General features: G+C 34.3%; 1 protein-coding gene across 4 annotated transcripts in view; it reads left to right on the top strand.

The window, feature by feature from the left end:
* DCN (decorin) overlaps positions 1 to 12766 on the top strand; it is a 182385-nt gene that overhangs the window by 141911 nt on the left and 27708 nt on the right. Inside the window, exons 1-2 of one of the 4 annotated variants that reach the window (XM_001104261.4) lie at positions 2976 to 3144; positions 7199 to 7442. In XM_001104261.4, coding sequence (XP_001104261.2) covers positions 7232 to 7442 — 211 coding nt within the window. In that variant the 5' untranslated portion in view covers positions 2976 to 3144; positions 7199 to 7231. Of the gene's footprint in view, positions 1 to 2975; positions 3226 to 6267; positions 6414 to 7198; positions 7443 to 12766 lie in introns of those variants that run through there. The other 3 variants (XM_015152443.3, XM_015152442.3, XM_077954753.1) reach the window with 3 other exon arrangements.

The raw sequence follows: 12766 nt of genomic DNA, 5'->3' as shown, positions 1-12766 counted from the left end.
AGACAAATCAGTCACATCAAGATTGTGAAGATAATCACTTGCCTCCAGACCTCTTAGAAAGGAAAGGGGTGTCAGAAGGAGACCTTTCTAAGCTCTGGCATTCTTCATATCCTTAATGATCAAGTACAATTAAATACTTTGTATGTGATGTCAATGAGAGAGAACGGTCCTGAGATGAACTTCGACAATGTGCAGAATACAGTTAACCCTATTAGCTAGTGGGTTGACAGTAGAAACCAAAGTTTAAGTAGTTCTAACAGTAGATGTGGGATGTGCTCTGAATTGGAATATTTCACATATCTACATGACAGTTAGGGATTCAGGGAATCCTACCCCAAACATTCCAAGCCAGAATGAGTTTAAGCAATCTGTGCACAGTGCTGTTTCTAACCTTAAAATGGTTCCACTGCATGTTGGATTGCAAGAGGCCTGGTTTCTGGTCATGGTGTCACGACCTCTTGGTGACTTAACTGCATATGACTTTGTTGGGACATAGTTTCTTCTACTGAAAAATTAGTATGACAATAGATGTAACTTGTGATTAAAGATGCAGCTTTTAAATATGATGATGTTTGGTAAAATGCTTGAGATTTTGGAGGTGAGTTTCTTTCCAAACAACAACAACAAAAAGGAAATTTTTATTTGTTCCTGAACAAACTAAATAAAGTTTTAAAAGCAGTGTAACTTGGTCATGGTTTGTAAAATAGTCTGAAAAGATGTTATCGCAAAACTTTGATAATTAATTTTCTATACAATAAGACTTTGCTTGCTCTTTCTTAAGATATATTACAGTTTAGTAATGAAAACTGGATTACATGTGAGAAGACCTGGATACTAGTTTCTGCTTTGCTTCTTGCCAGCTCTGTGAACTTGGGCAAGCCATTGGGCTTCCCTTTTCTCATTTGTAAAACAGAAATAGTAAATATGACTTATCTTTTCTAACTCAAAGGATTGTTTTGAAATATATCAGAACATAATAAAAGCTAGCATTTATGGAGATTTTCACTTATAAGGATTAAGTTCTGAGTAAAGTGTTTTATATATATGGCCTTATTTAACCTCTACTCCAGCACTATGAGTTAGGTAAGAACTTCTATCCATTTTTCAGATATGGAAACTGAAATTCAGAGAGGTTAAGTAAGTTGCCTGAGTTCATACAGCTTACTATGGTAGGGGAAGGAACAAGATCTAAATCGTAACCATAATGGTTCTGCTTTTATAAAAGTAAAATTATCTACATAAAAAGGCATTATGTCTTTTTTTTCTCCTCCTCCTTATTCTTCTTCTACCTTTTCTTCAATACTTCCTTTTCTCTCTTTCTCTGTCTTGTAATAATGATTGCCATAATTTATCATATACACTTTGGTGGGGTTTTGATATACACTTTAGTTAAGTTTTGATAAATAGTAAACCAGGATCGGGGCAAAACACCAGTCTGGGTATGGTCCGTAGCCAATCATTTGGTTGTCTTTACTAATTTAGTAAATGTGTCTTGGTAACTTAGTATATACCATGGTTATTCTGAGTGCAGGGATTCTACAAACATGAGCACAATGTCATTCCTCCCTTGGAGTAAGACATGTACATAAATAATTACAATGTGAGGCAGGAGTGATTATATGTCATCAAAAAGAGATAAATGCCATATAAGGGGAGTTCAGAAAGGAAATTAATAAATTCCAGGTAAGGGGATCATGAACTTTCGCACCAATGTCCAGGGACAGTAGTGCTTGCCTTTGTCTAAACTATCAGAATAACTAGATATGTGGTTATTAAATATTAAAGAGATGGAGAGTAGGGTAAATTGTTTACCTGGGAGACTAAGCTTTGGAAATAAGGCAAACTATAACGTGGTAACACCCCTCCCCCTCCTTAGACACCCACTCAACAATTTAATTTCTCTAAGTTTTATTGAGGGAAAAGAATATTTACTGTGGAAGAATATACTTTGATGGCTGGAGGAGGGAAGGAAGAAGGCTGGAGGATGGGAGGGGGATCCTCTCGTGTTTCACAGCTGTTGATTTCCAGTTTCCACCTGGTAAGAGCCTAGGGGACAGAGCATAATGATACAAGTCAAAACACAGAGATCTACACAGAGACAACTAACAGCATCCAGCAAGGGAATTATAAAAGCTCAAAAAATATTTCCAGTGGCTAAATAAATACTTTCCTTGTAGTTGCAGTTTTTTTTTTTTTCATTACTGAAATTTGGAAAGACACATAGATTCTATTGCCCTTTCAAAGTTCTAGTTTTCATAAAAGTATAATCTATGAAAATCAAATTTTTCATATATAGATGATGAAACTATGTTGTGATCAACTACTAGTTTTCTATGTATTTCATTTAAAAACTGGTGGACAATGAGAAAGATTTTAAACTATGATTAATGAAAGTGATAGATGACATACTTTTCGTATAAAACCATGGCTTTCTTTCAGGACACTTTAGAAATATGTCCAAAATACACAGAGAAACTCCACAGCATAGTGCTTGAATTTACACAAACACTCCAAGGCAAGTAAGAATCCGAATGAGTAGTTTCACATAAAGCTACTCATTTATTTTTGCAGTCCGCATTTAAAACAACTACAAGATTAATTTCATTCCATTTTTCTGGACTTACACATCCTGAAAGCAAGAAAAAAAATGCCATTTTGGAAGTATATTAAATGCTACTTGTAAACAAGGCTAGAAAGGGTGGAGAGTGAAATGGGATGGGGGTGGGGAAGCAAACCCTTTAGTTACAATATCTTAGGGAAATGAATCTACAATAAGACAAATTTCAAATCAAGTTGTTCCACTATACTACATAAGCAGTTTAGAATTTTAAGCAGATGCAAAAAGAATAAAGCAAATGGGAGGGAAAAAAAGGGCCGATAAAGTTTCTGGCTACAATACAAGAGACATATCATTACCATATGATCTAATGTGGGTGTCAGCCGGATTGTGTTCATTGAGGGAAACCTTATTTTTTAACTGTGCTATGGAGTAGAAGCAGGAGGTTTTCAACCTAGTGACAGTCACAGAGCAGCACCTACCCCCTCCTCCTTTCCACACCTGCAAACTCTTTTACTTGAGCTGAATATTTAGTGTAATTACATCTCAGCTTTGAGGGCTCCTGTGGCAAATTCCCGGATTAAAAGGTATGGTTTTCAATAATTGTCCTGAACTCTGCTACAGACTAATAAAACTTCGGTCAAGTTGAGAGCAGAAGGGATTATTTGGTGAGAAAAAGAAAAGGAAAAAAAAAAACTTAAACTTTTATAGTCTTTATGCAACATTTTAAACAAGTATTATTTGAAAACAGAAGTTAAATATTTGATAAAATGATTGAATGTATTGTTTTATTTCTTTCTCTTCTGTATTTACAAAGATGCTTCTTAAAAAACTGTAACCTAACACCATGACTCTCTGTATTAATGTTTTTGTGTTTGTATTAATGAATGTTTAGCTCTTTAAGAGGTGGTAACCGAAAAGTGTTCTAAAGTAGCACATTTGTAATTGAGCTGTATATTTAAAAATGTATTTTTCTCCTGAATTTTTGTCTGCTTTAAGAACTTTCAAAAGCCCAGAAGAACTGAACTCTGGTGATTAGCTGAAGATACCTAACGTATATTTCTTCAACCCCAGAAATCAATAGAAATTATCACCAGAGAAGTGAAAATAAACATTGAAAATATTTATGTTCTTAAATGCCTAAGATATTAAAGAAGCTGTATAATTTCTTAAATGTAAAGTGTCCCAATCAGTATCTTCACTGCAAGTGAAATTTTAAGATACATTCACTATAAAATGAGGATGTGGGTTAATTTTCTAATTTTAAAACAGGGTAACACAGTGACCACTGGTTAAGTGGGCTGCCAGTGATGTAAATACCTGTGGCTTTTTTTTCCTGTTGCTGTTTCTAACCAGAAAAAGAGCCAAATGCCCCCTATAGTAACCCTTGCTTGTGGATAAATGTTGCTTTTATTCTTTATTTTAAAATTTTTTATATATATATATAATTGAAAATTTTAATCATCTAGTGCTGTAGGATTTTAATTTTGCTTTTGCATTTACAGCTTCACTTACCTCTTGAGGGTTAAATTTTGTCTTTGAAAGTGACACTAAAGGCACAGATGACATAATGCAAATGTTGATCTGAATGATATAGTTCATTTAATGGGCTTAAGTAGTTTTAGGAACCAGAAATTATTATTTTTGGTAAAACATTTGTAAACTATGGCAACTAGCTTTAGTGGAGTAGTGATATTACATTAGTAATTAGCATCTTGGAGAGTGTCATGCATTTTCAGACTACTTAAAACAGTTTCAATAAAATTTAAACAGCATATCATCTCAATAACAATCTCCTTGGTTTCTACTTGGACAGCTGCTCTTTGCTCTTTATATTTCTGATTAATTAAGGAAAGAAGGAAATGACTAAAGGATTGATCAGTATTGACAACCCACATGAAATGTTTTAAGATGTTGGGTCTTCAAGTACCATGACACTAATTTAAAACAGATGATTTTATGGAGGATTTTGCACAAAGTTTCTGGACATGCTATTATTTTTTCACAGTACAGTCAGGGTTAAATGCACACACACACACTCTCTCACACACACATGCAGACACACACACAGCAAATGAAAGTGAAATAAAAATCGGTGATTGAAGTTATAAGCTGGCTGTCTATATTCAGCTTCAATCAAAAAGAATATTGTTTGGAGAATTTGTGCCATTTTAGCAGAAGTAAACAAACATAAATTATAATACTATTTCTCTCAGCTAATACTCAACACTTTCTTTTTGTGGGTTGTTAGTGAAAAAACCAGGCATGTTCTGCTCTGGAGAAAAGATTACAAAGCGACATCTGCATTAACTGTCGTTGCTATTTATTAAATCTGCAATTACTTGGCTTCATTTTTCTTTTAAGCTTGTAAGACATTAAATATGCAAGGCTAGCAAGCCTGTGGTAAACCATAAACATTGCATTTTTAATGGGAAACAGATACAAAACCACTCCCTCAGATACAATTCAAGGGAACAGGCTGCCAAAACAAGAGTCTTCTCTTAAAGGGAAACTCAGTAACCGAGTGGGAGTGGGCTCCTAGAAAAAGCTTAATGTTGAACTTAAAGTGGCAGTGTGAAGAATAATCTTTATGATATTTTGTTAAACCAAAAGCCACAAGCCTGTATTCAATATGTGCTGCCTTAGACACATATCAGTAGTAAATATAAACTAAGAACAAAAATGTAAGAAACTGAAAAACATTTGTTTCTTCTCTAGAGAATCTAGGCAAAAATTTCCATAATATACCTTAAGGTTAGAACATACAAAGATCTTTCTTTTTTATTTTCTTTTCTCTCTCTCCTTTTCTCTTTCTTTCTTTCTTTCTTTCTTTCTTTCTTTCTTTCTTTCTTTCTTTCTTTCTTTCTTTCTTTTCTTTCTTTCTTTCTTTCTTTCTTTCTTTTCCTTTTTTTAAAATACGCTACAATTGGATAATGACTCAAAACAGTTCTAAATATCTACTTACAAACATACAGCTTTAATATGGATTCATCTAAGTGTACAATTCAAGGTAGAGATGATCGGACTAATTATCTACTATGATGGGACTAAATATCTGCTAAATATCTGCTATGTTTTGGAGATATCAGAATAGTTTCAATGCGATTTAAAAAATATTTTGTCTCCCAAATGACTTTGTTTCTATATAATCAAGTACCTTTTGTTATTCAGATTTATTACCACTTTGTCACTCAGATTTATTTAGTGCACTTCAGTTGATTTAACAACATAGATTCGTGCTTGTGGAATGAATGGATAAATATGGAATACATTTATCAAAAGAATACTTAGTTTTTTACAAAATGCCCTGTTAGCAAAATGAGATCATATATACAGCATATAAAAATCAGTTAGAATTTTCCATATGTGTGTATTAGCTTATTAAAAATAATGTTTGAGAAACTAGGAAATTGATTTATTTTTTTAAAGCCGATCTTGCTTATACCAAGTTGAGGTTTTCAATCCGCTAACTGTTTTATATCAGAAATTCGATATTGAAAAAAAGCTAATTTTGTGTTTTAAAAAATCAGACTGATTGCTTGGAACAAATGGAGTAAATCGTCTTGTCAATAAAGTGATGGTCAATTGAGTCATTTGTGTGCAAAATATTGTGCAAGGCCCGGGTACAGAACAAGGAATAATAAGACACGCCCTGAAGGAGTACATCGACTAGTGGAGGGACAGACCAAGCACGCAAAACAAATTGCAATATAATGTGATAAGTTCTTTAAAAGAGGTAAGAGCAACGTGCTTTGGGAGCAGAGAAGAGGGAGAAAGCAGTATCCTGCCTGGATGAGCCAGGGGACACAGAAGACAAGCCCACTATCTCATTTAATCTTTACAACACTCTTGCAAGGTCGGTATTCTACATGGCAAGTAGTTTTGATTGTCAGGGTTCAGGTGAGGACTGGGAATGGTGTGACAATGAAAGGAATGTGGCTAGAGTTATTAATTCATACCAATTTGTGAGTGGTCTGACATATAGCACAGGGACTGTGGGCAGTATTGATAGGTCAAAGGAAGTTAATAAATGGTTTGCAGTAGAAATTAATAAGATGAAATTGAATTTTTAGAGGATGATTCGGGCAGCAAAGTGGGAGATGGACTGAAATAGAGGAAATATGCAAGGCAGAGATGAATTGGAAGTTCTTGTAGTAGTTTAGGGAGAGATGAGAAAGGCCTGGACCAAAATAAATGTGATAGGATGGAAAGATGTGACTGGCTTCCAGAGATATTTCTGAAGCAGAAATTGGAGATCTCCTATATGTATAGAGAGAATTTTATTTGACCATGGCAAGGCTTGTGTTAAGTGAGCATTGAAAAGTCCAACATGATTTATTATCGTGACAATTTTGCCAACAATTTGAATATATAGTATACATCTTAATTTATACCGAAAATTCAAAACAAGCAGATTTAAATAATATTTGGATTTCTCATCCTAAGTAAATAGCTGTGCAAATGATACTATAATGTACCCGATCATCTTTCAATACATTCTTAATGCACTGCTTCCTGATAATAAATGAAATATTATATTGCACCTTTTCTCTGTGCTCACTCTATTGTGGCATACTATATAAGAAACAACACACAGATTAGGCAGTGCTACTCTTCTTCAAACTCTCATTTGTTTCCTAGGTTCCCTGGTTGTGAAAATACATGAGATAAGTCATGAAGGTCACTATCATCCTCCTTCTGCTTGCACAAGTTTCCTGGGCCGGACCGTTTCAACAGAGAGGCTTATTTGACTTTATGCTAGAAGATGAGGCTTCTGGGATAGGCCCAGAACTTCCTGATGACCGCGACTATGAGCCCCCTCTAGGCCCAGTGTGCCCCTTCCGCTGTCAATGCCATCTTCGAGTGGTCCAGTGTTCTGACTTGGGTGAGTGGGATGCAGTTTCTCTTTACCTACCTTATTTGTTTTGTTCTTGGGAATGGCAACTCTGAGAGTTTAGCATTTTCAGTTTTAATCTCTCCAAATGTGAGACACAGTGCCACCTAATGAGGAATAAAGGAAGCAGAACAGGATAGAAAGAAAAGTGGCGTTGTGGTTCTCTCTCTCTCTCTCTCTCCCCGCCCCCACCCGTCCCTCTTCCTTTTGTCCTCCATTACTTTGCAATCTTGGGAAAATCACTTTAAAAAATATTTCTGAGCTTCATATCCCTTCTTCTACAAAATAAAATTTTGAAGAAAACAGTGTCTTATGTTCTAAAATTTCAGAGTGATGGTTTAATCTTAATTCTATAACGTGGTTTTATAAAATATTAGATATTAAGAAAATCAGGTCAGTCTCTCTACTCTTCACTTAGCCCAGACAACAGAGTTTCAGCATTACTAAATTGTAAAATATGCAGTTATCAAAAGCAAAACTTGTCAAATTTTATGACAAAATCTTATCTTTCAATTATCAAAATACTCCCTTCATCTCTGAGCATTAGTTTTGTCTGTACTTTTGACATTTTGTAATCCAGCTGCTTATATTCTTTAGAAAGTTTCAAAGGAAATATTTATCACTAAGGTATGGTGTAAATATTCAATATAATCATGTTACATATATCTTTAGCCTAACACCCTAAAGACAGTTTGATTTATCATCTTTTCAGAAAAATTTGGTCTGGAAATTCCAAGAGCATTACACTTAGAAGATAAATCTCCAGAAAGATTGAAGCTCAGTGGATGGGCCAAAGGGGAATGAACTCAGTTTACATGGCAGCTGATTCACATTCCTCATTTGGAAGGGGTGTATTTTCTTATTGGAGATGAAAAGAAAAAAAAAAAATCTTTATATCATGATTCTGCCATGTGTACTTCCTTCTAGAGGAAATCCCATATTATGATCAGGCACTTCTTTCAGAAGTCCTATATTTACTCAGAACACGCTTTCTAGCAGCAGTCTGCAGAAGAAAAGTGCCACTAACTTCTACAATTGGAATAAACTACCTCTAGGAACCTGGAAAAACATAAAGTATATTCAGCAGTAACAACTGAAAAACACTCGAAATAGCTTCTTCAACACATATATTGTATAGCCATTTACAACCCAAATACAAATGTTATGTAAAGGCTTTCAAAAGGCCACAGAATAATTCCAGTGGATTGATTGGTTCACTCATTCAGAAGCTATACTGGCAACCCATCATGGATGAACTCTGCTCTAGGCATGGGGAGGAAAGGATGAGGAAGACAAATATGGCCCTAGTTCCTGTGGATCTTATATTCTAGTGGTGGTGACTATTACTTTTTGAATTGTGTATTCACCACAGGGGAGATTGGATTACTCTTCAGAAACTTTATAAGTATCTAGAGATGACCTGCATTATTGTCTTGGGCAGGAAAATTACAGGGTTGAAAAAAATCTGGACAAAGAAATCACCAGTTGATGGATATACACAGGATAATCTTTTCTGAAGTTACTAAAATGGCGAAGTTCCCCAAAAATGTGATGCGAGTTAAATTTCACTTTGCCTCTGAGAACAAGTTAAAAGAGTGTACTATTACTTTCACTACATATATTATCAAAAATGAAGGGTTGATGTTTTTAAGGAAAGCAGAGTTGGCCAGTCACTTTAGTGAAGTTTTATTTTTTCATAAATATAGTTTGCCTTTGCTTCCATGAAAAATAGTTCATAAAGCTTGACCCTGAGGAAAGCACTGGGCATAAGTCTATTGTTCAAAGCGAAACAACAGCAACAAAATGTAGTCTTAGGAAGCAGCAAGTTCACTGACTTGGGACCTTTGTGATCATTTTGTTGTTGCTGTTGATATTGTTTTGTTTGTTTTGTTTTGTTTTTAGATGAGAAAGTTTTCTACATGTTATCTCTTTTCTAGGAGCTCAAAGTGTACATCATCCCTTTATTATGGCTAGGTTTACTGACTCATATACTAAGGAAGTAGCTAAAATTATAAAAATAATTTGTCTTTAAAACCATATTTAACTAAGAGAACTAAGTTCCAATGAGCAGTGGTCTCATGCGATGTATTTTCAATATCTTAAAATTTAAAGGTGAATATTTAAATATATTATAAATTTTAAAATCAGATATCTCTAAGAAAATACATTTCTTAAAGGGAAATGAAATTCGCTTGACTTTAAATAAAACCAAATGAACTCATTTCATATTTTTAACTATTATCTAACTCTTTCTTACTTTATGATGCTGGCAAGCTGTTGAGAGCCTTGACATCTTCATTGGTAGAAAAATCACAGTCTTAGAAATCCTATTAATTGTATGAGGTACCTATGTCATAGTAGCAGCTTCAAGCAGTTTTAAAATAATATGATTACATGCAGTAACAGATTAAGAAAAAAGAAAGCAAGCAGGGAGAAATGGACCACCTAATTCACCGTAAATGCAATATAGTTGATTTTTTATTTGTTTTATGTCCTCTAGTGATCTAAGCATGAAGGTTGAATTATTATAAAAAAGAAAATAAATGCAGTGCAGTTGGGGATGAAAATGTTAATGCTTATCTGTATCAAAGACTAATGTTGTCTTCAGGATTATCCTTGATGGATTATCCTCGGCAGACATTTAATGAGCAGAGAGAAGCTACAGTGTTGAAGGACAAAAGTCCTTTGTCATCTTATTATCTAAATAATGTTTAATACAAATAATTTTTTAAATTAAAATGTTTGACTACTTTTTCCCACTAAGAAATATTCTTGGCAAAATTAAATATCAAAATTTTAAACAATTCTTTCAAAGCTAAGAAGTCAAAAACTGTGAAATTAAAATTATGTAATTACTCTGCAGGGTAATTTGAGGCCTCTGGAAAATGCATGGACTGTTTTAGTCCCTAATTCTAATTTATCAGAGTAGTATTAAAATGTGTTTTTTTTTCTTTTTCTTTCTTCTTTTTTTTTTTTTTTAGAGGATAAGGGATTGAGACAGTAAACATGAATTCCCCATAGATATTGGCCAAGTTGTTTCGTTGAATTTGTTGCAACTTACCTTGTAATTGGAACCACAATTTTATGAGACCCATATCTTGTCTTCTTTTATGTCTATTAAGACATAAATCAGTTCCCTCTTAATTACAGCATTTATTTCAAAAAGTAATATTATAAATAAATATAGAGTAAGCAAATTCAGAAGTCTTTCAGTTACTTTATAATAATAAATCTACAAGGTAACTTAGTCTTTTAAAAATCAAAAATTTTTTAAATGTTCTGATTTTGATTGGATTTTCTTTTTTTTTTAAATTTATTTATTATTATTGTACTTTAAGTTGTAGGGTACATGTGCATAACATGCAGGTTTGTTACATATGTATACTTGTGCCATGTTGGTGTGCTGCACCCATCAACTCGTCATTTACATCAGGTATAACTCCCAATGCAATCCCTCCCCCCTCCCCCCTCCCCATGATAGGCCCCTGTGTGTGATGTTCCCCTTCCTGAGTCCAAGTGATCTCATTGTTCAGTTCCCACCTATGAGTGAGAACATGCGGTGTTTGGTTTTCTGTTCTTGTGATAGTTTGCTAAGAATGATGGTTTCCAGCTGCATCCATGTCCCTACAAAGGACGCAAACTCATCCTTTTTGATGGCTGCATAGTATTCCATGGTGTATATGTGCCACATTTTCTTAATCCAATCTGTCACTGATGGACATTTTCTATTTTATGTTTGGCATCCTGTAGGAAGACAGCTTCCCTTACTTAGGTACTCTGACTCAGCCATTCATCTTTGGATCAAGAGTCATCAGGTAGTATAATTTGGTATGGACTAACACCTCATTATTGAAATGCAAATCAGTCTTGACAAGTCAAATAAGAACAAGTATTGTCTTTTGACTAGTCTCCAAAATTAAAATTATAATTCTTGATATATTTCTTATAAACAAATTTCAAGAGTTGAAATGTCTCTTAAAACTATTTAGTAGTGGAAAGAACTTGGGCTGTATAGTTAAACACCTCTGATCTCAAATTCTGCTTTGCTGTTTACTACCTGTAACCTTGAAACTTTCAAAACTTTGTTTCCTCATTTGATGAATGGAAATATATCTTATTTCACTGGGTAGGAATAGAAAAATATATGTACAAATGCTTATTATAGTAACTGGTACATTTCACTTACCATTTCAGGCAAAGTTGGCTAAGAACATGAGGCTGTTTCTGGTATTTCCTTTCATTTTTATTTATCTTTGAGAATAATAGGTATAGGCCATATACTTAATAGAGACTGTCAATGATTTATACTTATTATTCTCAATTCAAATTATATCATATTATACTAATTGAAAATAAGCCATACACTTATTAGAGACTTATTAAGAGTCTTTAATAAGTATATGGGTTGTCAAGCTAGAGACAAAATAGTACCATCTCTCTCCACCTCTCTAAAGAGGACCACATCATCTCCAAGTGTAAACAGACAAGAATAAAAAAAAATGTGCATTTACTAAGCAATTCAATGTTCTCCAAACCAATATTCCTTTGAACAAAATGAGTTTGTTTGATTTGAGAACAATGAAGGATTTGACTATTTTATAATCATAAATGATTCACACCCCCACACACTTAGCCCTCTAGAAATGGTGCCAGAAGATGAAACACATTTAATTTTGCCATATGGAAGCATTACAAATAACTACTGGTTTCTAATAATGTACGTTATAATGCAAATAATGTTTTAATTTTTAAAAAACTCAGAAAAAGTACAACTTTTTAAATTATATAGTTGCTTCTTATTCATACTCATTTTTCTTGAACTAGTGAAAAATTTTGTCAGAGGTTACCACTTGGGATGTATTGTACTACAGCTTCTCGCTTGGCTGAGGAAACTGGTTTTCCAGAAGCAGACCTTATACAAGAGATAAATGAACCATTACACTTCTGCCATGAAATCAACCCAGAAAAATAAATTAGGACAGTTTTGTAGAGGGGCAGACAGATGCTCAGTTGCCTTTATCATTTATGTCTGGCTCTGCAGCAGCAGGGGTGTGAGGCGTTCCTCATTCAGGGTTTCTAATGCACCAAAAGGGTGCTTCCAAAACATGATATGGGAAGGAGGCTGTGCACAGAGTATGCCCACTGGATTGCCTAAATTGACATTGGGTAGGAGTGGAGTATGCTTCAGATGAAGCAAGAGTAATGCTCAATGTGACCCAAAGTCTCCTGAATCAAGGGGTTAAAAGATGGAGAGGAGGAAGAGAGGGAGTCAAGAAGGCCAAAGGAAGCGTCTGTCTCCTTAACCTGACTGACAA

This window comes from Macaca mulatta, chromosome 11 (assembly GCF_049350105.2).
Source record: "Macaca mulatta isolate MMU2019108-1 chromosome 11, T2T-MMU8v2.0, whole genome shotgun sequence".
Classification (NCBI taxonomy): domain Eukaryota; kingdom Metazoa; phylum Chordata; class Mammalia; order Primates; family Cercopithecidae; genus Macaca; species Macaca mulatta.
The sequence above is the reverse complement of the archived record's forward strand: the minus strand, read 5'-3'. Positions and strand labels throughout refer to the sequence as shown.